The 23,797-nt window shown below is 58.3% G+C and overlaps 7 protein-coding genes across 7 annotated transcripts; 3 read left to right on the top strand and 4 right to left on the bottom strand.

The window, feature by feature from the left end:
• Nucleotides 1–1,896: 1,896 nt before the first annotated feature.
• SPSK_01701 (monooxygenase) lies at nucleotides 1,897–3,390 on the top strand (the record flags this gene model as incomplete). Its single annotated transcript, XM_016728608.1, has 1 exon — nucleotides 1,897–3,390. The coding sequence occupies one exon, from the start codon at nucleotides 1,897–1,899 to the stop codon at nucleotides 3,388–3,390; it is 1,494 nt and encodes a 497-aa protein (XP_016589885.1).
• A 342-nt stretch (nucleotides 3,391–3,732) lies between these two features.
• On the bottom strand, nucleotides 3,733–5,130 carry SPSK_01730 (candidapepsin-4 precursor; the record flags this gene model as incomplete). Its single annotated transcript, XM_016728636.1, has 1 exon — nucleotides 3,733–5,130. The coding sequence occupies one exon, from the start codon at nucleotides 5,128–5,130 to the stop codon at nucleotides 3,733–3,735; it is 1,398 nt and encodes a 465-aa protein (XP_016589884.1).
• A 3,095-nt stretch (nucleotides 5,131–8,225) lies between these two features.
• SPSK_01766 (uncharacterized protein) lies at nucleotides 8,226–9,507 on the bottom strand (the record flags this gene model as incomplete). The annotated part of the gene is made up of 2 exons (XM_016728671.1): nucleotides 8,226–8,728; nucleotides 8,868–9,507. The coding sequence occupies 2 exons, from the start codon at nucleotides 9,505–9,507 to the stop codon at nucleotides 8,226–8,228; spliced, it is 1,143 nt and encodes a 380-aa protein (XP_016589883.1).
• A 2,200-nt stretch (nucleotides 9,508–11,707) lies between these two features.
• Nucleotides 11,708–14,079, top strand: SPSK_01491 (uncharacterized protein; the record flags this gene model as incomplete). Its single annotated transcript, XM_016728402.1, has 2 exons — nucleotides 11,708–13,366; nucleotides 13,411–14,079. 2 exons carry the CDS (start codon nucleotides 11,708–11,710, stop codon nucleotides 14,077–14,079), a joined length of 2,328 nt encoding a protein of 775 aa, XP_016589882.1.
• A 387-nt stretch (nucleotides 14,080–14,466) lies between these two features.
• SPSK_01544 (uncharacterized protein) lies at nucleotides 14,467–16,503 on the bottom strand (the record flags this gene model as incomplete). Its single annotated transcript, XM_016728453.1, has 2 exons — nucleotides 14,467–15,522; nucleotides 15,574–16,503. 2 exons carry the CDS (start codon nucleotides 16,501–16,503, stop codon nucleotides 14,467–14,469), a joined length of 1,986 nt encoding a protein of 661 aa, XP_016589881.1.
• Nucleotides 16,504–19,586: 3,083 nt separating this feature from the next.
• On the bottom strand, nucleotides 19,587–21,147 carry SPSK_01677 (Ras family protein; the record flags this gene model as incomplete). Its single annotated transcript, XM_016728584.1, has 2 exons — nucleotides 19,587–20,583; nucleotides 20,651–21,147. The coding sequence occupies 2 exons, from the start codon at nucleotides 21,145–21,147 to the stop codon at nucleotides 19,587–19,589; spliced, it is 1,494 nt and encodes a 497-aa protein (XP_016589880.1).
• Nucleotides 21,148–21,663: 516 nt separating this feature from the next.
• Nucleotides 21,664–23,797, top strand: SPSK_01530 (uncharacterized protein; the record flags this gene model as incomplete). The annotated part of the gene is made up of 4 exons (XM_016728441.1): nucleotides 21,664–21,701; nucleotides 21,771–22,541; nucleotides 22,700–23,303; nucleotides 23,333–23,797. 4 exons carry the CDS (start codon nucleotides 21,664–21,666, stop codon nucleotides 23,795–23,797), a joined length of 1,878 nt encoding a protein of 625 aa, XP_016589879.1.

The raw sequence follows: 23,797 nt of genomic DNA, 5'->3' as shown, positions 1-23,797 counted from the left end.
TCGACAGAGCGATTGTGTCCTTCCGGCTGGCGATGTGTACGGCGGAACGCCAAAACAGTCCGGTGACATGACTAGTTTTGCCATATCACTGTCGTTAGCCTGCGGAGTTTAGCAAACGTTGGCAGTCGAGAGATGCCGGTCGTCTGAGGCACATAGTCCACGTCGTACTTCTGTACTCTGGAGTCTCATATTCCATACACAATCTCACACATTTTTGCCTCAGCCACCCCACTGCTTGTCGCTAGGTTGAGTACAAAGTACTTTGTAATACGATCCGCTCGAAAATCCTCCGCGTCCCGTTCCTGTCAGCACTTAAAATAAATTGATTTTTGTCGGTATCTGAACATTACACGTTTTTTTATCGCAGCGTTGCAGTGTGCTGACCGCCAAGGAAGAACATCTCAGTATATTGGGTATGACGACATGTAACTATTCCTTCTCCGATAACAACGTCAAAACAGTCTACGTCAATGTACACTCTGTTGTTGTGTACCATCATATGCTCACATACATTGTGAACGAAGAGGCACAAGAGCTTGCGTATTTCAGGCATGCAAAGCGCGACAACTGTCGGATTTGCAGCCCCAGTCGGACGACATGTTTGGACTTTGGACGTTTGGACGCTTGCACGCTGGACATCTCTCGCCTCTGCATCTCGGCATCTCTGCATCCTCTCGCCTTGTTGGTCGTAGCCCGCAAACGATTGCGAATGCGACCAGAAAACCAGTCCTGCCGATCCCACTACTAACCCAATCGTCCCCGTGGGCAAGGAAAGATCGCAAAACAACTGCTGCCGGCCGACGGACATTGTAAGCGCCCATTTGCCCCCTTTTGTTACGCATCGGCGTGGAATGTGTGCCAAATTGGTACAGTTCGTACAAAGGCCGCTAAGCAACGGCACATGAAGGCAACCGAAGCCGAGGCATTCCTTTGTCTCCCCGGAAAGCAGACGCAGATCATGGAGAGAAAAATGAGGGGAAGACCGGAAGATCGGGAACATGGGGCTATCAGGGCAAGATCTGCGTCGTAGCAAAAGAACTGCGATTGTTTGTTTGGCCTCGTTGTGAGCGCATCTGTTCATCTTTTTCCGTTTGCCGTATCTTTTGTGTCTGTCATGGGCATGGCGTCCGCGGATTCGATAGCGGCTAGATAAGTGAACGGACAGCTCAACCTGCGCGATGTCACCGTGTAAGCAGCTGGTGTACGACGTATTGGGTACGGGGTTCGGACAAATAAAGCACAAAATATGCTGCCTGCAGAAAACATGCGCCATGCCGTTGCCGTTCGTCCCTTCCTCAACACAGTCCCTGTGCACTTCCCCATTGGGTCCAGTTTTGCCCGCCCGCCTTTCGCACGCCCAGCAGAGTCGCCCCTTCCCACGATAGCTAAGCTACCCTTACCTACCATCCCAAAATTTCAGAAAATCCTTCCGCAACGGCTTGTGACAGTAAACTGCAACGTTATCCGACACCACAGCTCCAAATCATTGGGAACTGACATCGGCCGGACTTGCCACCGCCAGGCGTATCTTCTGTATTGCGACAGTTCGTCCAGGGATCGACATTGGGGTTTGTTCGGGCGTTTCCTACATTTCTTCTTGATTTTCTTTTGCTCTTTCCATTTTGGACTCAGTCAACTCCGCCAATTTTAGTTCCTTCCCCCCCAGTTCCAAAACGGCATACGCCCTTGATAGCTCTTTCCACGCTTTCGGTTAACGCTTCTTTCCTCCCGTAGATTTTGTACTTCAAACCCATACCTCTTTCCCCTTTGGCTTTTTCTGCCCTTTCCAATTCCAACTTCAGCGCCTTTTCCTTCTCCCGTGGCCGCGTCGCCTCCTCTCTTTTTTCTCTCTTGTCTTCCTCCTCTCGCTCCTCAACAACACCGCTACCCTTCACCATGGGCTCCGCAAGCGTCGAGGAGCTCGACGTCATCATCGTGGGCGCCGGCCTGTCTGGCCTCAACTCGGCCTACCTGCTCAAGAAGCAAATCCCCGACGCCAAATTCGCCATCCTCGAAGGACGCAACATCATCGGCGGCACATGGGCCTTTTGGAAGTACCCCGGCGCCCGTTCCGACTCGTCGGCGACCGTGTTTCGCTTCGCATGGCACCCGTGGCCGCATGACTTGAACTTCCCAGACGCGCCCCTCGTGCAGGCCTACGCCGAGGACGCCGCCAAGGTGCACGGCCTCGACAAGCACATCCGCTTCAACAACAAGGTCGGCGACCGGCGTTGGTCGACGGCGGAGCAGATGTGGACCGTGGACGTGACGGACGCCGAGACGGGTGCGCAGCTGCCGCCGGTCCGGGCGCGGTGGCTGGTTAACTGCAGCGGGTACTACAGCTACGAAGAGGCCCAGAAAGTCGAGATCCCGGGCATCAAGCAGTTCCGGGGCGAGGTCGTGCACCCGCAGTTCTGGAGCAGCGACATCGACATGAAGGGCAAGAACGTCGTCATCATCGGGTCGGGCGCCACCGCCATCACTATGCTGCCCCACGTGAGCAAAGTGGCCAAGCACACGACCATGCTGCAGCGCAGTCCATCGTACGTGATGGCGCTGCCGCGCAAGGACAAGATGACGCAGCTGCTGCAGCGGCTCCTGCCGCGCCGCCTCGCCGACTGGATCGACTGGTATCGCCAGATGTTCCTGGAGTCGGTGTTTGTGTGGTGGCTGCAGACCTTCCCGGGCGCCGGCCGCCGGCTGCTGCGCGCGCTGACGAAGCGGAGCCTGCCCAAGGACCTGGACGTCGATGTGCACTTCAAGCCAGCCTACAACCCCTTTGAGCAGCGTCTGTGCCTCTGCCCCGACGCCGACTTCTTCAAGGCGCTGCAAAACGACCCCTGCACCATCGTCACAGACCACATTGACACGGTGACGCCGACAGGGATCCGCCTCAAGGGGTCGGGGGACGAGATCCCGGCCGACATGATCATCACGGCCACGGGCCTGTACGTGCAGCTGATGAACGGCCGCATCCCCCTCGTGGACGGCAAGCCCATCCGCGTCACCGATCTCTACGGCTGGCGCTCGTGCATGATCGAGGGCGCGCCCAACCTGTGCTTCATCATTGGCTACACGACGGGCACCTGGACGCCCGGCGCCGACGCCCACTTCCGGACGGTGCTGTCGGTCATGAAGGAAATGCGCAAGCGCGGCGCCACGTCGGCCACGCCGACCATCGACCCGGCCGTCCGCAAGACGATGCCGAAACTGCCGGCCGTCCCCGTCACCTCGGGCTACCTGGTGAACGCGCGCGACCGGCTGCCCATGTCGGCGGGCCGGTACCCGTGGTCGACGGGCCTGACGTACGCTGCCGATGCATGGCACAACCTGACAGGCAACGCGCACGACGGCATGGTGTACACGGTACCGAACAAGAAGCGGCTATGAGGGAGAATAGAGCGCTGGCGAGGCCCTTGAAGGGTCCGACGTTACTGTAGGGCGTCGGTTTTATAATGGATGATTTTGGTTCCTTTTTGGTTTGGGTCTCTACCGTCACGCAAGACACGCCGATTTCACATCCTTCTTGTCAACACATTTGTGTCAAGTTACATATTTTGGATTTGCCTTGGGCATTGGTATTGGTATATCAACATACAGAAACTAACGAAACGCAAAAAGAAAAAGAAAAAAGAAAAAGCAAACGCCATTTGTGTGTATCCAGGCCGTGTTCTATCCTGATAGAATGCAATAAACATTAAGTTGGGTAAGGCGAAGCGACCGACCACCCGCTTACAGCAGCGACAGGACGGCCTGGATGCCGACCAGACCAAACAGGGCGGCGGCCGACAGAGGCAACAGACCGCCGGCCGCAGCCGACTTCTGGGCGACGTTGCACTCGCCGGTCAGGTTGTAGTTGCCGCCCTTGGCCAGGACCTGCTCGTTGCTGCCGCAGTTGGCGGCCTGGGCCATGTAGATGTTCTTGTTGTCCTGGTCAAAGACAACATAGGCCGAGCGCAAAAAGGTGTCGCCGAGCAGCGCCGTGGTGTCCTCCGAGGGCAGCGCACCGACGGCGCACAGGTCGCTCGTGGCGGCCCAGATAAAGTCGGACAGCGGCACGGACACGACGAGCGAGCCGAACGTGAAGTCGACGTAGCCGCCCTTGTCGCCAAAGTTGCAGTCGACAATGAGCGAGCCGTCGGACTGGGGCTGGACGCCGAAGCTCTTGGCCAGCGCGTCCATGACCGGCTGGGGCAGGTAGCTCAGGGACGAGCCGCTGTCGAGGACAATGGGCAGGCTGCTGCCGCTGTACGTGTCGGACGTGGTCTTGCCCGGCTGCGTGAAGCCGACGGAGTCGAGCTGCACCCAGTAGCGCCACGGCCGGCCCGGGTCGCCGGCCTGCGGCGGCAGGTTGTCGAACTTGACCAGCGGGCCGGCAAACTTCTTGGTGTCGACGCCGCCAAAGATGACGATGCCGTTGCCAATGTTCTTGCCCGGGTCCTCGCGGCCCGTGTCCGACGTGGCGCTGCCGAGCGCCAGGCTGAGCGTGCGCGAGTTGGTCACGCCCTGGGCGAGCAGCTCGTCGACCAGGTTGTTGTAGTCCAGGTTGAACTTGTTGCCGAAGCCGACGCCCAGGATGGGCACGGCCGCGTCGTCGCTGGCCGTGGCCACGCCAAACTGCACCTTCTTGAGCGTCGAGTTGTCCGAGCCCGGCACAACAATGGTGTCGCTGACATAGGCAATGTCGGCGGTGCCGCGGCCGTACGCCAGCTGCGTGGTCTCCTCCAGGTCGACAAACGTGCGCGACTTGTTCGGGTCGTATGTGCCCAGCGACTCGCAGAACTGCTGGCTGGCCGACGTGGTCACGGTGCTGCAGTCCGGGTCGACCCAGAGCTCGTTGGAGCCCGTGTCCAGCTGGACGCGGACCGTCTGGACCGGCGTGCCGAGGCCGAGCTCAATCATGTAGGCGACGTTGGTGTGGTTGTACAGGACGGCCTCGTCGTCGCGGCGGGCCACGCCACGGCGGCGCACCGGCGGGCCCTGGTACGTGCGGCGCTCGACAATGGGGAAGCTGAGCAGCGAGCCGGTGTCGGTGGCGCGCGCGGCGACGCCGGCATCCACAGCAGGCGCGGCAGGGACCACAGACGCAGACACGGCCGACAGGGCCAGCGGGAGGAGGTAGCGAGACATGTTGGCGTTGAAGTGAGGAAGACTTTGTGAAAAAAACGGCGAGGATGAATGGCTCGACTCGACGACAATTAAGGCTATTCACACTTGTACTTCAATGTCATCACGGAAATGTAAGAATGGCAAAAAGGGGGGGCGGCGGTGCGCCTATTTAACTCCATGTTGAGCCTCACACATGACGACCAAAGGACCCTCTTGAGGGCTCTCGATGGATGCAGGACGAGGACAAAATACGGGGACGAGCGAGCAATAGGTCCATCGCAAGCCCCCAATGTGCATGTAGGGCCCCCCCATGCTCGTTGCCAAGACCAAATAAGATTGCCACCAAGCAAAAGAAAGGAAGCACGGAGGACGAAAAAGGCAACCAGGGTCCACCAAAAAGGCGCTGGCACCGCCCCCATGTGGGCGAACCGCGACGAAAAGGTGGGTACAGGCGCGTGAACAGGGTTACCTTGGGGAAGAAGTGACGAGGGAAAAGAGAGTCAGAAGGAAAGAGTCAGAAAGAAGGAACTCGGTCGCGAAGCCGCTCCATGCAGACGGTTGGCCTCGCAAGGAAAAGGAAAGCGGAAAGAGACAGATAAGACGCAAAATGCCGAAAGGGAAAAGACGCAACGACCACAGCAGACTGGAGGAAAAGGGAAAGAGAGGACAAGACGAGAGAGAGAGCGACTGTGGCCGTGACAATACCGTGACAGCGGCTGAACTGAAATACAGTTGATGCGGCTGGTGACAGGCCCACTGTCGAGGCTAACCCGAGCTTGTTTCTGCTCTTGTTCCGTTTTGTTTCTTTTGCTGGACCGCAGTCGACTTGGCGCAGTTCTTGGCGAAGGAAGATGAAAGGGGGGAGAGGAGAATAGCAAGAAACGGCACTGGTGCGGTCTTGGCAAGGCTTACAGGCAGCAATAGGGTGGCTTTGGCCCAATGTTGATTCGCTCAAATCGCTCTTTTGGTTATTTCGATGCCATTAAAGCAGAGCCCCAAAACCCGGAAATGGGAAAGAGGGAAGTGGAAACAGGAACGAAGAAGGAGAGACACCAGAAAGGGACCCAGAGGCACAAGCAATACAACGGTCATGTTTGAGGCAGAGGAGAACAAAAAATTACAACGAGGATACTTCGTAGTGACTGACAGCGACCAGAGCAGGAAGGACCGCCGATGGACAACACACGCATCGATCCTTCCCAAACGAGCCTGCTCTGCGGAGTGACACGACAGGCGCCAAGCGGGCCATGCGGGCCATTCGCGGGTCAGCCGCATTCATGCGAGGAAGGTGCAAATGGGACAGGCAGGGCGCCAGAAATAGGGGTGAAGTCTGGTGGTGACAGCAGTATAACTCGGACTCGAGTTGAGGCCAAACGAGGATGACATACGACGAACGACATTACTCGTGTCACGAATAATACGGTGCAGGCGCCAATCTGCAAGTCTGTCCTGCCTCAGCCGCCCATATGAAGGCCAACCGACCCAGATCTGTCGATCGAGTCATCTCACATTGACTCGTAGAATGTGATTATCCTCAATATCGCAAAGCCTTCAATAATAGACGTAGACAAACCAAAAAAACAGTCAACTGAGGAAATCAGCCTGCCCCGTATGGCAACGGTCAGAATTGTTCCTAGTGCCCAGAAAAATCTTGCCGCGTTCCCCAGACCAAGAGTTTCGCAGCCAAGACGCCCAAGGCGCACCCAGGCGCCAACGAGCCCAAGCCTTCCAAGCTTTTGTGGCCAAGATGCCGACGATGCTTGTGGTGCTTATGATTCTTGGGGCTTCACCAAGTCGTCTGGCAAGGACAACCGCGCGCATGTTCCGAATTTTCGGCAGGTACCTCCGCCATCCGTAGTCCCACGAATAATTCGTTTTAGTTTTGTCTTTCTCTTCGATGCTATTGGCAGCCATGCACACCGACCCCAGTATTATTTCACGTTTATTTTTATTTTTATTCACTAAATCCTCTTTCTTGCACTGCCTGCCACATCACGCCGCGAAAACAACCTTAAAATACAAAATAGGCCCGCTAGCGTGCTGCATTGTGGCGCCTTCTCGTCTTACCAGCGAACCAGTCTCTTAGTGTACATTGTACCAAGCATGACATTGTGCACGACTCTTGCCGGCCTTAACGTTTTTTTGTATTTGTTTTTTATGCATTTCCAATTCCAGCCCTGATTAGCACTGGGTTGGGGGTTTCGGTAGTCATTTCACTCGGCACGATTGTCAACGTTAGAGGCTCAAATCTAGAACGACAAGGACCACACGTCCTGGCTGGCGAGTAGGAAAAGGACTCTCGAAGGATCCTGCTAGGATACCGTATCACAATGCCCCTGATTTAGTTTTATTCTTTGCTTTGTTTTCCTTTTTGTCCAAGACGAACGATGCGATTAGACTGTGGTTAGCTCGTTTTGCCGATCTTCTGGGCAGGCATAACACAACCCCTGACCTGCCAGCGTAAATTACGTACACAACGAGGCCCTGGAGGAAGGATTGCAACCGAGAAGGATACAGCGACAAAAAAAAAGGACTATCGGAGCCACCATACCAAAGCCGTTCAGAGTCAAATAGTCAATAGGCGTTGCGAAGAAAATCACCAGAAATACGGAGTAATACGAGTCGAGGGACACCAACACGCAAAATAAGAAACCATCTGGCCATAATAAGCAAATACAGCTGAACAAAAGACTCCGTACACAAACAATGACAACACGAGCCGTCTCCGGCCAACTTTAGGGCTCTCGCAGCCACAAGAGCATTTTGTGCACAGCTCCTCTCTTTTGTCGAGTCTTGACTACCGCCGAGATCACTTACATGTCTTTGCTGGCTGCTCTGTGTATTTGACTCCACTAAACGTCCCAGGAACTTTTGCTTAAAAGTAAACAAATGACCACCCCAAGTCAAGATCGAATAAATTCCAAAAAACAACCAAAACTAAACTCCAAATCCAGGAAACAGTAAACAGTAAACAGAAAACGGTTTGATCCAACGATGCATACATAACGGCAACCAAATTATTTTTAAGTGCAGTCCCAATCCATAATTCATAGCCTTTCCTCGAATATAGTCCAGTCCAGTCCAGCCCAGCCAGTTCCAAATGGCATCAGATCTACTCACGACCGTATCGTCTGCAAGGGAATGCCCTTTTCCAACTCATGGGTTGCCGGTGCTCGCGACAGGCTAGCCTCTTCAACTGCTGTTGCCTGCTGCATCCGACCAGTCGAGCCGTTTGCCGCTTCGGTGGCAGTTGTATTTGCTCCGGCCCCAGGGTTCGCACCTGGCATAGGGGCGCTCTCTTCACTGCCGGCCCACGACGCCGGAGACGCCGGCTTCCGCACCGACTGGACGAGGACGCGCATCATGGGCACAGACGCGGCCATGATGGTCACGGCCGGCTCGGCGGTGCCCCACAAGGTGAGGGTGACGCCGTCAAAGGCAAAATCGGGCGACGTCAAGGAGGGGAGGGCGGACGCCTTGATAAAGGCGGCGATGGCGGCGAAGACGCCCATGCTCATGGCGAGGGTGACGCCGAGCTTCTCGGCCGGGCTAATCTGGAGGTGGCGGAGGAGGAACCAGGGGATGATGGCAAAGGCGAGGTCCATGAGGCCGGAGTAGCCTAGTCGTTGGTGTTAGCGAGTGTGAGCAAGCAAAAGGAGAAGCCTGCGTCTGGTGCGGATGTCAGGAGCCCTAGCGAGCGCAGCGAGGACACAGGGAGAGGACACAAAACGAGCGCAGCGAGGACACAAGAAGCTTACTGCTGGCGACAATGCCCAAGACGACGCCCACCTGCGGACGCCAGCAGGTGCCCGGCAACAGCGGCTGCCACGCCTTGGCCACGGGCGTGCACTGCAGCCAGTAGATCAGCGTGGGGCCGGCAAAGAAGAGGTTCATGGACACGAGCGCAAACCACACGAAGCCGCGCAGGCGGTGCCAGCCGCTGGCGACGCGCAGCAGCGTAATGGCCCACGAGGTCTTGCTCCACGCCTGGGCGCAGATGCCAAACGTGATGGTGAGCAGGCCCGTCAGCGTGATGCGGTTGAGGCGGTCGGTGATGTCGGCGGCGGTATCGTCGCCCGCCGTGGCGGCCACGAGGGCGGCGGTGTGCTGGCCGAACCCGTAGGCGATTTCGATGGTCGTGCAAACCTCGGCCGCCACCAGCATGGCCCACGCCGCCATCAGGAACCCGTCGTCCACGTGGAGGGTGCGGTGGCGACGCCATTTGCAGTAGAGCCGCGTGCCGAGAAAGGCGCCGGACACGGCGACGAGGACCCACACGGTGACACGCAGGGACGGGCCGAGGTTGACGCTGGGGCGGATTTGGTTGGCAGCATCCTGGGCCGTGGAGGTAGAGGTGGAGGCGGATAAGGAAGTGGAAGGCTCCAAGCTAGACGACATCCTGAGTCGTATTGGTGGAGGGCATGGCCGAGTGAGTGTTACAAAAAACGACTGATGTTTCGTCGAGGAGAGTATTGTATGGTCGAGTCGAGTCGGCAAAGAAGCTTTTTCACAGCGTCAGAAAGGTCAAAATGTTATGTGGAAAAGGGGAGGGAGGCAGGGATAGGAAAATATAAAGAAAAAGAGACGAAGAAAAGACATCAGGTTGAAGGAAAACGGCGTCATAAAGACAAAACAGCGAGGGCGTCACAGGACATATACTCTCCAGGATCATTGGAGAACAGAAGGGGGCAACACTTGGACGATCCGAGTCTGGACCGGGTTCGAGCCGGTTCGATAGACCAGGCAAAATTCAGGACAGTTGCATACTGCAGTCTGCCGATTCTCAACGAGACGCAAGGATAAAACACATCTCAGAGGTCTCTTTGGTTAGCCTCATTCTAGGCCCTTGGCTCACATCGGCCCAAAATTTGGGACGACGCGTAGATCATTCGTAGATGAGATCGGTGACCAGCGACCTCGTTGGAGGAAGTAAACGATCAACCGAGTTAAAGGCAATAAGCGAAAGACAAGCCGAAAAGAAGGGAAAACTGGAAAACTGGAAAACTGGAAAACTGGCTGACGATCAGGCCGGCACGAAGTCGATGCGGGGACAATCCCGGGGTAACTCATGTGCCTGAGGGCGCAAAGGCTGGTCTTGGTAGACATGAGACTCAAACGAAATGCTTGCAACGAGGGGACAAACATCGGCGATACCCAAAGCCAAGTGAGGTACAGTCAAACGACAAAATACTACAAAAAGGGTACTTTCCAGCATATAAAACGATAATGGAACAAAAGACACAAAAGAACCAGTGATGGTTTTTTTTTTGTCGCTTTCATTGCGTTTTGCCAGGTTTTTATATTTCTATATTCAAATTGAAGGTCACTATCTGAGACTTCTAGTATGCACAACGCAGCGAAAGTACATTTCCTCGTAATATGTACATAGTCCAAAGAACCGTTAACATATGGCTAGGACATGTTGTCCGATCAAACGAGTTCGATGTAATGGGAAGAGGCCATTGGAGTTTAAATGTACGTTGGCAATCAAACATTCACAATCAAAACGTATCAATGGGAAGAGGAAGAAAAGGCTTCTCTTCACCTCGCATTTCTGTGCTGCATTCCGCTTGTTTCAGAATCCAACGGTCTCCAAACCAGCACGTTGTCACAGCCATTTCTCCCCATACGACGTCGATCTTTGTGTCGAAAAAACCTGAAATCTGGTCCATGGTATTGGACATTATGCATTCCGTCTGTCGTCTTTCGTCTATATCTATCTATCGTCAACGGAGTTGTTGTTGTTGCTAATGTTACAAACTCTGCAGGACGGCTGGAGATGTGCAGACGTGAAATGACGACCAAATATATGAAAGTTCTTCCTCGTTACTTTTTTTGGCAAGTCATATTCATCTCGTTTTATTTTGTTTTTATTTTGCTTTTTTCTATTGTCAATTCAACTTGAGTCGCGTATCTACCTTGACATTGCGGATCTTCTCAAGTCTTAACGATAGATTATCAAAAAATATATGCATTTTTAAATTCCTTTCGTTTATTCTAAGCGTTTTCGATTGTCTCCCAAAATTCAACTCCATGAATCAACACAACCTATTTTGGTTATTCATCTTGTCCGTTCGGCAGTCAATTTACGTTGGAATCTTGGTATATTCTGGTTCCCAAACGGAATTTCCAACGGCGTAGGAAAAGATCTGAAATGTGAATGACCAGAGACTGTGGACGGCCATTGTGCGGCACAAGTGAGCGTGCAAAGTGTACAGGGTCAAAATATTGCGTTACATGCATGAATACATTGAACAAAGAGCAGAATACAGACTGTAGCAGACAAAGTCCCTGCCATTCAGCGATGGCTACGGAGAGGCTCTTACAGGTACATCATCCCACACCAAACACACACCAATTTACAAGTACCCAGGCACCGCGCCGCTTGGATGACAAATTCTGCCATAGACTAGCATCGGCATCGTTCCTCCTTCCTCACGAACACCGAGTTCACTGGTGATTGATCAACCTCAAGCGCCTCTTTCCTTCTTTCCTGTTTCTTTCTTCTCTTCTCCCCCTATTTCACCCCCTCCTTTCGTCTTTCGTATATCATTCCACTGTTCTCGCTCACACACACAACTACCACTACACAGCCGCCATGACGTCTCGCATCCCCCGCAGCTCGGCCGGCTGCTGGACGTGCCGGCTGCGGCGCAAAAAGTGCGACGAGGCGCGACCAGTGTGTGAGGGCTGCGCGGCGCTGGAGATTGAGTGTCTATACAGCGAATCGCGGCCCAACTGGATGGACAATGGGCCGCGGCAGCGGGCGATGGCGGACCGCCTGAAGCTGTCGGTCAAGGACCGGGCGGCGTGGCGGCGGGAGAAGCGGTTCTTGCGGGACATTGAGACGGGCGCGGCGGCGATCCGGCTGCGCGAGGCAGACGACGACGTGGCAGCCGGTGCCAGCGGACGAGGAGGGGACGCCACACACATGTTTTCGGTGGCCTCTTTCGCGACGCCCGTGGCCCGTCCTGCATCGCCGCCCGCGACAGCCTCGACGGCCTCGCCATCCGACAGCAGCGGCGCCGAACATGCGCCGACGGCAGCCACGGCAACGACGGCGACCACAGCCCCGTCGTCGTCCCAGATACCGCCAAATGGCACGTCTTCGGACGGCACGTCTGCGGACTGGACGACGCCCGCCTCGCTGGACCCGCCCAACCTCGACCGGGAGCACGAGCTCAATCTCATGATGCTGTACCTCGACTTTGTCTTTCCCTTTCTGTACCCCTTCTGCCGGCCCACCATGCTCGGCAGCGGCCGCGGCTGGCTTCTGGTGCTGCTGATGAAGAACAAGGCCGTCTTCCACTCGGCCCTGAGTCTGTCGTCGTACTTTATGGCTGTCGTGACCAACACGACGCATGCGCTCTCTATGCAGGCCACGCCCGAACCCATATCCATATCCACATCCACACTCCCGGCGTCGGGCGGCGGCATCGACCTCGTCGACCATGCCAGCAATGCACCCGGCGAACACGGCTCGTGTCTCATGGTCATGGCCTCGGAGCTGCACAAGCAGCAGGAACTGTCGCTGCGGGAGCTGCAGCGCACTATTGCTGCCGTCTCCGTCGCGCCGCCGACCGCAGGCATCGGCAGCGAGAGCCACTTGGCCGAGAGCGCGCGGGCACTTGAGAGCATCCTGCAGCTGCTGTCCTTTGAGGGCGTGCTGCAGCGCTTCGACCGGTGGCACGTCCACCTGGACGCGGCGGTGACGCTGTTTGAGCAGATTATGCAGCAGTACGGAGGAGGTCAAGAGGGCGCTGGCGCTGGCGCCAGCACCAGCGCCCCGTCCACTTCCACTTCTTCTCCCTCTCCCACTCCCACGGGCTGGCCTGGCATCATAGCCCGGCTGTCCCCCTTGCCAGCGAACGTGGCTGCGCAGACAATGTCCCTCCCGCTGCCCTACGGCTCCGACCAGGCCGCCCTCACATTCTATGCCTCTGTCCTCCTGTACATGGACATTGTCACGAGCACCGTCACCGAGACGGCGCCGCGGCTGCAGCAGTACCATGCCTCGCTGCTCGGCAGCTGCGAAGAGGGCACCGACGGTCGGTGTGGCGACTATACCGTATTTAAGCTGTTCGACTCCACCAAAAACTCTCAGCTGGCCGCCCACGAGGTCGTCGGCATCCGGAACTGGGTGCTGTTGGCGCTGGCGAAAGCGGCTGCGCTGGCCGCTTGGAAGAAGGAGGCGGCCGCGGCGCGCCGGCTGACCGTGGCCGAACTGCTGGCCCGGGCGGCGCCCATCGAGCGAAAGGTACGGGCCAGCCTGGCCTTGCTTGAAAAGAATTAAAAAAGCAGGGGGACCCCACGTCCACGTCCACGACCCCAACCGCCGGCCAGGCCGGCGAGCCCAGCTTGCCCGCGGGCTTCTACTCGCGCTACATTGCCGCCGCCGAGGCACAGCTCGTAGAGGCCCTGTCCGCGCGCGAGGAGGCGTGCCGCGACCGCGAAAACGACCCCCACCACCACTACAGCCACGGCCGCCAAGACGACCCGTCGCTGCCGCCCCATTCGGCCCATGCGCACTACCACGACAGCGCCGCCGTCCTGAGCGTCGACACCGCCACCTACATTTGGGGCCTGGCCGTCCTCACGTACCTGAAAGTCGTCGTCAACGGCTGGCAGCCCGCCGCCGACGACGTCCGCCAGTCGGCCGACGCCCTGCTGCGCGAGCTGGCCGCCCTGCCCTCCGCCTCGTGCCTCCGCCTCTTTGCCTGGCCCCTGTGCGTCGCGGGCTGTCTGGCGGCGTGCCCGCAGCAGCGCGCCCTCTACCCGGGCATGGTCAGCGAGATTTGCAGCGGCGAGCTGTACGGCACCGTCAACGAGGCGCTGCGCATCATGCGGGCCGTGTGGGCGGCACAGGACCTGCAGGCGCTGGGCGGCCGCAGCGGCGAGGCCCACGTGCATGTGGAGTGGGACTTTGCGCGGTGTTTCAACATCTTGGGGCGGAGGGCCTACTTGTTTTAATGGGTGAATGGGAGCAATGCAGCAGGCGTTTATTGACGTGATACCTGGTGCGACTGGTTTGGGGGGATGATACCTGGATTTTTGACTTTGAACAAATTAAAATATTGAATAATGGGTGCATTTTGAACATCTATAAACTAAAATGAAATGGGGATGGAACGAAAAGACCATCCAGCAGAGGCAAACGTCCCAGTCTGCCCTATTATTGCCGGGTTTTCTCACAACCCGGAGCCTGGTCGCCGCCAACGTACAGCTTTGTGTTTTGTATGTTGTGTTTCCTTTTTGCAAGGCCAGTCTAAATCCGTATACCTATTACGTATATGAAACAGAATGAAAAAAAAAAAGACAACAATTATAAATAAAAAGCCGTTTGCTGTTAACGCCCACCTATACAAACGTCTCCGGCGACGGCCCCGGCACGTCCATCTCGGCCGACCGGCCCGTCCGCGACGAAAACGGCGACAGCGACGAAAACGTGGACAATGCGGGCAGTGCCGTCGTTGTTGTCGTCGTCTGGAGTTTGGGCGGGGCGCGCCGGCTCTTGATCGTGCCGACGCCCCGCAGCAGGCCCAAGTCCCACCAGCCCTCGATCCGTTCCAACAAGGTCTTGCGATGCGCGTGGCTGCTGGCAGACGCAGACAGCGTCCCATGGTCTGTGGCGGCTGGCTGCCTCGGCTGTGGCGGCGGCAGAATGGGCGAGATGGGCGACAGCGAGGCCGGCGAGGCCGGCGAGACCAGGGCCGTCGCCTGCTGCCGCCGGACGGGCGACCGTTGAAACACCCGCGGCCACAGCGTCTCGCGGGCGAAGCGGCTGGGTGCCGCTGCCGCTGCAGCTGCCGCTGCCGCTGTTGATGGTGGTGTTGTCGTCGATGCCAGAGGCAGGGTGTATTTGGATGGATTGGCGGGGTTGTAGTGGGCAATGTGCGTGGGTGTGTATTTTTGGGTGAGCGACCGACTTGGGATCGGTCGACGGGCAGCTGCTTTGGTCGGAGCGGCAGCTGCTGCGCCCGGTATGGGCATCACGGCGGGCGGTCCAGGAGCGACGGCGGTATTTCGAGGCAGTGGAAAAGGAGACGGAGGCGAGGAACGAGGAGGCGACGGCGTGGACGACATGAGCGCGGGCGACGCCGTCGGTGACGCAAACAGAAACACGGGCGACAGCGGCGTTGGGGTCCGCGGCGCATAGCGGCTGCTGGCGGCTGAGCTGCGGCCCGAGCCGTTTCCGTGTCCGTGTCCGGACCCCGATGCGGATGGTCCCGTCTTGGTCTGGTGCGTCTGTGGTGGCGGTGACAAGGGTGTCGTCAAGCCGCTGTCGTACATGTCCTCCTTCTCCTTGTCCTTGTCCTCTCCGTCTGCTTCTCCTTCTCTCTCTTCAAAGAGCGGCCTCGCCGTCTTGATCCTGGGTGGCACGCGCTTCCGCTGAAGCCGTGACGCCCCGCGTCCCTATTGCGAACTGGTCTGCAGACTGGACTGCAAGCCCGAATGCAGACCGACCCTAGAGCTGTACGAAATGTCGGTGATGCTGCGGCCGATGCCGAGTGGCACGGCGGCCGACAAGCCTGGGTGCAGGCTGCGTCCGTAGGCCGAGGGAAACGCAGGTGCGGCCGCCGGAAAAGCAGCTGTCCCATTGTCTTGGCTGTAGAAGTTGCTATGGAGACTGTTGAGGGAGTGCAGGCTGCCGTGGACGCTGCTGTGGTCCTCAAAGTTGTCGTCGAACTCGTCGTCGTCGTGGTCGTCGTCGTCATCCAGGGCCCACGTCTTGGACTGTGACAGTTCGATTTGTTCCGCGGGGCGGAAGGCGACGGCGCTCGGCGGTAGGGCGATGCGGGCAGCAGGGGCCATGGCGGTGGCGGCGGGCCGTGTTGCGTTCTGTTGGGCCTGCCGCGCTCTCCGCTTGCCAGAGAATTGCAGGACGGTGACCAGGCTCGTCATGGCAAAGAGCACGCAGAGAGCCAGCACGAGACCCCAGGCGGCCTTGATTTCGTAGCATGTCGTCTGGTTGTCGCCGACAAACAGGATGTAGCTCGACGCCGGGGACGACGGCGTCAGCGAAATGGCCAGCAGGTCGTTGGCGTTGTCCGGGGATGGCATGGCCAGCACCGCACACGAAAAGCCTGCCAGGGGTCGGCCCAACACAACACCGACCACAACGAGCGGAATCAGAAACAGGACGTCGAGCGAGGTTGTCACCAGGTACGGCATGTGGGCGTCGTCGTAGGCGGTGGCCGACACAAGCGTCCACAAAAGGGCGAGGGATGCCGTCACGATGGTGCCCGTCACGGCGCCGGGGACGGCCAAGTGAGCATGCATGTCCTGCGCGACAAAGTGGCCGGCGAGACCGACCAGGGCGGCCAGGGCGGCGATCTGGCAGGGCCGGGCGCCGACAAAGGCGTAGCCGTAGTAGCCATGGTCGCGGAGGGTCATAATGGTTATGACAGCTGCGGTGGGAGTGTTCGAAAAGAAACGACGGCGAATTATCGATTGCTTCCTGCGCGGATGTGGTCGTCGAGTTGAATGGGAGTATACCGTAATCAAAAGGTTAATGTAGGCAACGATTTCGTTGGGATCTGCAAAAAGGCCGTCAGGCCGTATTTAAACGCGTTGAACAAAATGGCAGACTGTTGGAAGGCCCAATGGGAAACAGGGACGAAATATCGCCTCTGTGGTTGTTGAGGATGTAGTGAGTGGAAAGTAAGTAAACAGTGAAAAGATTGAAAGAATGTTACAATGATGCGAAGAGGCTGAAAGACCGAAGCCAAAGCAGCACGGATAGGAGAAAGTCAACAATAGAGTAAGACAAAGACAGCCGAAAGAAAGAGGCTGAGTCAAACCAAAGCACAAAACAATAGTCAAAGAATGGACAAAGGGTTGGTGAGATGAAAGAAGGAACGACTGTTGGCAAATGAGTGTAAGTGAGGAGAGAGAGGTGAACAAGAATGAGAAAGAGAGTGCAGAGAACAAAACGAGCAGAATTTTGGGGGAACCGAAAGATAAGAAAGAAAGTTAAAAAAAAAAAAATGAAACTGTGAACTGAATAAAATGAATAAGATAAAAAAGAACCAGGTGACAACAGAAAGAGTGAGTGGACGCGAGATGCCCCAGCACGCACGAGACGATGGAGACAATGGAGACAAGGTAACGAAGCACAAGACGACGGATGCAACGACGTGGCGGACGAGGTGGACGAACACAGACAAAAACACCGACGAACAGGCGCCCACGCCGAATCCGGAGGCGTCGGTCGTCGTGGGTGGTGTGTGCCAGCACGCTGTCCCGGTGTCGTGGTTCGCGAGGGGATCCTGGTCGAGACGAGCGGGAAACGTCCCCAAGGTCGTCAGAAACAGCAAATTGCCAGCAATCTGGTTTTGTATGGAGTCTCTCTGTAATTCCTGGCAGTCGTGTCTTGTCGTACGTACTTTGTGTGTCTTGTGTTCCCGTATGTCTCGTCTGTGTGACGAGAAACGAGAGTAGTAGACGAAGCAGGGCATGGATAAAGGCTAGTCAAGACTGGTCAAGGCTGATGAAGACCGATTTATGTATGTCCTCGGCTACAATGAGAGTGTTTTTTTTTTTTTTCTGTTGATTGTTTCTTCTCTCTTACGGCGCATCCTATTTTGGGAGCATCTCGAATGACCGTCTAGATCGATCGAACGGCAGATTGCAGACGCAGACCTAGACGCGGCCGTGCATGCGGCCATAGCCGCAGCAGCTGTATGGCCATCCGCGGTCAGTGGCCATAAATGTCTGTCGCTGACCACGACTCGTTCCAGTAGCCGCCCGGATGGGATGCCGTGCAAGGAGAGTCGGCCATGCAGGCCGCGACTGTACCTGCATAAAGGCACACTTGTGCCATGCACACCGCAGAGGGGTTTGTCCACAAGGCGTGGCAATTGCATTTTAGTTTTGTTTCTCGTTTCTCGTTTGTCATTTCTCGGTTCTCATTTCTCGGTGTCGTTGTTCTGCTTCAAAGGACCCAAGACCCGGGAAACGAGGTCCAAGGAGCAGGTACCAGAATCAGGGAACGTCTGTCTTCTCCTGGACGGCGCGTAGCACAGCAATATCGAATACGAAGTTTGGGGAAGATTAAGCGGAAGGGGGAGAAAATGAAGGCAGGGAGTGAGGGAGTGCAAAAGACTGAGAGACAGAAGGAGAGAGACATCGACACGAGTCGAGGCTGTACAAACAACAGGCAAGTTGCTAACGTGCTCGCTCACAAACAAAAGTACGCATCCTATGGCTGCCACTCTCGCTTGTTGTCAAGAGGGCCCTACAATGACCCGACGAGTGTCGAAGTGGAACCAGACCCTCTTCTGCTGGCACTGCCGTCCCAGGCTCTTTTTGTTTGCGTGCCGCGCGCTCGGGAACGACCCCTGTCGAGTCTCGACCAGACCTTTTTTTGGTTATGGAGTGTCTTCCCCTGCACCCACCAATTAGCACCCCTGTCGCATGGTCGTTCTCTGACGAGCTCCCCTGTCCTCAGCTCGCGAACTGGCGATCTGGAGGGAAGAGAGAAAAGAAACGAATAAATAAAGCAATACTCCGAGAAGAAAGCAGATAATAAAAAGCAACGCCGACGACTCGCAGGAATAGCCGCGGGAATGTTGGTTGGACGAGGTCGAGAGGAATGAGCGAGCGGCTGTGAATACTCGTTTGAACAAGCGCTGCCGAACGGGAGGCTGCAGGTTGAAGATTGCAGGGCTCCACGGGGACTCTCTGGACTCCTTGGACTTGCAAATGAATTGTTCAGACATATTGGACCACAATAACAGCAATGTAAAGAACAGTATGGAGAGAAGAATAAGGTCCCTCTATTCACGTACTTCTGCCTGCTTTCTGGCTTTTGATGAGCCTTTCTGAGCGACCCCACAGCGCGGCCAAGCGTGTATGGCCGAGACACGGCGAGAGGCCGCGCGATTGGCAAAGCGCTGTCGAGACGGTGAAACACGAAACGAAGGAGAAAAACGAGTCGGAATGGGGACGCGACGAAACAGAAATAGAACAATGGGAAGGGCCTTTTGAACTACGAACAAAAGAGCGGGTCGGCAGCGAACGGCCTCATGGCAAGTCACGTCCACCCGAGTAGGCATACGACGGGAGAGTGGACGGCGATCTTTGAGACAGAGACGGCCGTTGTCGCAGTGCATTCAGTCAGGTTTGAGTCAGATCAGAATCGGACGACGTACTTTGGTGACGCGGTGAATTGTGTGGTATTACGTGGTAGGTATTGCCTCGGATGTCGTCCATCCGGCTTGTCGTTCATTAGGGTCTCTATTCTGGGACAGATGGAAAGGAAAACAAGTAAATCGGGGGAGGAAGCCAGACATCAAATCGACAGAAATCAAACAGGCTTGTTGAACCAATGCAGTGCAAAGACAAATGACAAAAGAGAAATGACAAATGGCCAAAACAATGCAGACGCGGACAAAACGGAACAGAAGGAAAAGGCAAGGGAAATCAGGAAAAAGGAAGAAAAGGTATCGTAGGTCATCTTTGGACGTGCGTGGTCGTCAACACCCACACGCCCCTCCGCGTCGCCGGCTCGGCAGCGCAAACACCTCTTCCCACTCCCGCAGCGCCATGCCGCCGCCGCGCTTGGCCTTGCGCCCGCCGCCCAGCACGGTGCCGTTGCGGCGCCGTCTCGGTCCGCCGCCGCTGCCACTCGCATCCTCGACGCCGCCGCCCGCCATGCTGTAGCTTCGCGTGCTGCCGCCGTCGCTGGCGCCGGCGTTCCAGCTGGCGCCGGCGTCGCCGTACTGGATGCCGCTCATGGGGTCGTCCGGGTCGATCTCGCCGAGCTCAATCTTGGTCAGAATCATGCGCGCCATGCGGCCAAAGACCTCGTCGACGCCCTCGCCGCTCAGCGCGCTGACCTCGAGGGCGACGGGCACGTGCACGGACGTGGCCCAGCGGCCGGCTTCGGCGGTGCTGACCTCGCGGCCGTCGGGGGCGACGGTGGCCTTGAGCTGGGCGCCGAGCCCGGGGGCGGCGGGGGCGGCGGCGGCGGTGGACGGTGCGGCCGTCGCTGTGGACGCGGACGCAGACGACGCCGGTAGGCTGGCTGCCGTCGTGGCCACGCTTGTGCCCAGGATGGACGCGGACGGCGACGACGACAGATACGAGGCGGACGACGACGTCGGGGCGGCGGGGCGGGTGTCGGCGACGTCGATGAGGTCGGCGGCCAGGTCGAGCTTGTTGCCGACGAGCAGGGTGGTGAGGTGCGGCGAGGCGAGCGCGCGCGCGTCGTTGAGAAACGGCGGCAGGGCCGCAAACGAGCGGTGCGCCGTGACGTCGTAGACGAGAATGGCGCCGGCGGCGCCGCGGTAGTACGACCGCGAGACGGACCGGAAGCGCTCGGTGCCGGCCGTGTCCCACAGCTGCAGCTTGATGCGCTTGCGCCGCGCGCCGCTGCCGACCTTGATGATTTTGCTCGAGAACTCGACGCCGATGGTCTGCGACGAGAGGACCCGCCACTCGTTTTTGACGAACCGGTGCAGGAGACAGGATCTGGACGAACCCCGTTAGCAAGCAGCACGCGTCCCCCCTCTGACTCCGTCTGTCCTGCACGACTTACTTCCCCGACCCACTCGGCCCAAGCAATATAATCTTGGCCAGGTAGTCGTACATGCTGCCGAGCTCCTGGTCGTGCGCCGTGCCGGAGCTGTCCTCGCTGGCGGCCGAGGACCCGCGCGGCCTCGTCATGTCGGCGGTGTGTGGTAGAGGAGCGGATGGGTAGGAGGGTAGTCGGTAGGTCAGGGTCCCTGCCGAGTGCTGTCGGTCTCTGTCGTCGTCGTCGTTGTCGCTCGATTTGTCGGCAGCGGCGGAACAGTCCAAGGTCGAATCTCCGTGGAATAGCAAATGTCCGTCGAGGCAAAGACACAAAGCAAAACGCTGTTGAAGCGAAGGATGCGAAGCGCGAAAGTCGGAATGCGGCGAGAAACAAACCAGCGGCAGGACGTTGAGTGGTCGTGAGCCGTGTGATGCTGTCGCGTTGAACGAGCAAAATCGAGTCAACGCAGCAAAGCAAAACCGGATGACGCCCTCTCCTTGGCGAGGCCTTATCTTTGTCATGTGGGTCGCACCTCCCTCGCTGCCCAAACGATTAGCACTGAACGACGGAAGTGTGGGGCTCGTTGTCGTAGAACTGCAGGAGCGTCCCGTACGCTTTCGTTAGCGTGCCGCTGGCCTGGAAGGAGCCATGGAGTCGCCTAGGAATGGCCTTGAATGGCCTGAGACGCTCTGGGAACCTGTAAGCACGCTGTAAGCCTTGGACCGCTGCCCACCATCCACTGTCCTGCAGCTCGCCCCATACGGGAAGACGAGCGGCAATGCGGAGACCCGTAGCGGCGCTGTGGTTCACAGTTCACATGCCGAGGCTGTAGATTTCCAGACAGCCGCTGGGTCGTTCTTGCTGGCGGCCGTTCCTGCCTTTCTGTCTTTCTGCCGTTCCTTCCGTCTATCATACCAACAGCACGTCCGACTCCGACTTTCGCTTCTTCCTTCTTTTGCGGCCAACTTCTTCCTCCGTCTCAACATCGTCACCTTCTTTCGACGTCCTCCTCTTCCACGCCGCCACCACACTTCGCCATGAAGATTGACGGCCGCACCTTTGTCATCTCCGGCGGGTGAGTTTCCGTGAACCGGCTCCCTTTTTTTTTTGTCCCATCAACCCCATCAGCTCTAACAAACAACAGCGCCTCTGGCCTGGGCCGTGCCGTCGCCGAGGACCTCGTCCGCCACGGCGCCAACGTCGCGCTTCTCGACCGCAACGAAGACGACGGCCAGGCGGTGGCCGCGGCGCTCGGCGGCGACGCGGTCGCCAAGTTCTGGCCCGTCGACGTCACCGACACCGCGTCCATCGCGGCCGCCGTGGCGGGCGTCGTCGCCTGGATCCAGGGCACGACCAAGAAGCCGCTGGGCGGCGTGGTGCCGGCCGCGGGCGTCGGCTTCCCCGGCCTGCTCCTCGACCGCAAGCTGCGGCCGCTGCCGCTGGCCCACTGGGACGTGGTCCTCAACATCAACCTGCGGGGCACCCTTGACCTCGTGCGCCAGGTGCTGCCGTACATGGGCGGCGCCGACAATGTGGTGGGCGCGCCCGACGGCGCCGACCAGGAGCGCGGCGTCGTCATCATGGTGGCGAGCGCGGCGGCGTTTGAGGGCCAGATGGGCCAGGTGGCGTACGCGGCGAGCAAGGGCGCGGTGGCGGCCATGACGCTGCCGATGGCGCGCGACCTGTCGAAGCACGGCATCCGCGTCGTCACGATTGCGCCGAGCATGTTTGACACGAGCATGACGGCCGCCATGACGGACAAGGTGCGCCAGAGCCTGCTCAAGAGCATGGAGTTCCCGCCGCGCCCCGGCCGCGCCGACGAGTTTGCCGCGCTGGCCCGCCACGCCATTGAGAACACGATGCTCAACGGCGTCGTCATCCGCCTGGACGGTGCCAGCCGGATGCCGGCGCGGTTGTAGGATGTGTGTACGTGCGTAAAAGGAAAGGAAAAGCACAATGTATAGTGTATCGTGCCTTTGTAGTTCATGTACATAGAAGCATTCGATTGTATCTGTCTCATCGTTCCAACCCGTTCCGTTGCCCTGCTACGCATGCTACGCATGCTACGCCTAGTTACGCCAACCGGTTCGGCAGCGCCTCGCCCCGCGACCACTTCAACAGATTCTCCACCTGCGTCGCGTACCACGTCTCCATTGTCACCCGCTCGCCATACCCCGTGTGCGGCGTCAGCAGCACCTGGCTGCTGCCGTCCGGGCCGCCCCAGCTCGTGGTCCGCCACGGGCTGTCCTGGGGCAGCGGCTCCACGTCAAACACGTCGAGCGCCGCGCGGCGGATGGCGCCGCGCCGCAGCACGTCCAGCAGGTCGTCCTCGTTGACAATGGGGCCCCGCGACGTGTTGATGAAGATGGAGTCCTGCTTCATGCGCGCCAGGTCGGTGCGCGTCACCAGCCCGCGCGTGCGCTCCGACAGCACCGTGTGGATCGCCAGCACGTCCGCCTCGCGGAACAGCGCCTCGCGCGACACGGCCGCAAACGTGCCCGCCGGCAGGCCCTGCGCCGCGGCCTGCTCGTCGGCCTTTTGCTGCGTCAGGTTCGCGCTCCACGCAATCACTTTCATGCCAAAGGCCTGGTGCAGCAGCTTCGCCGTCGCCGCGCCCAGCCGGCCCAGCCCCACGGTCGCGTACGTCTTGCCCACCAGCCCAAACGGCGCGAGCCCCGTCTGCCAGCCGCCCGTCTTGACCGACAGGTCGTCCAGGGCCACGCTGCGCGCCACCGCCAGCAGCAGCGCCACAAAGTGCTGCGCCGTGCTGCTCGGGCCGGCCACGCCTTCACTCTCGCCCTCGCCGCGGTCGACCGACGCCACCACGGGGACGCCGTGCCTCTGAAAGGCGTCGAGGTCCAGCCCCCGGTTGCGGCTGCCCGTCGTCAGCAGCAGCGCGAGGTTCGGCAGGCGGTCGACCAGCGCACCCGGGAACGGCGTGCGCTCGCGCATGGTCGAGATCACCGCAAACGGCGCGAGGCGCGCCACGAGCGCGTCCTTGTCGGCCTGCGACGTGCTGGCATGGTTGTACGGCAGCAGCGTGTCGGGAAAGTAGACGACCTCGAACGCGGCCGGGTCGAGCGTGTCAAAGTACGCCTTGGCATGGCCCTTGTAGTCGTCGAGCACGGCGACCTTGACGGGCGCCATTGTGGGCAGAGGGGATTGGGGTGA

This window comes from Sporothrix schenckii (assembly GCF_000961545.1).
Source record: "Sporothrix schenckii 1099-18 chromosome Unknown Cont42, whole genome shotgun sequence".
NCBI classification, from domain to species: domain Eukaryota; kingdom Fungi; phylum Ascomycota; class Sordariomycetes; order Ophiostomatales; family Ophiostomataceae; genus Sporothrix; species Sporothrix schenckii.
This window is presented reverse-complemented; position numbering and strand designations above follow the sequence as displayed.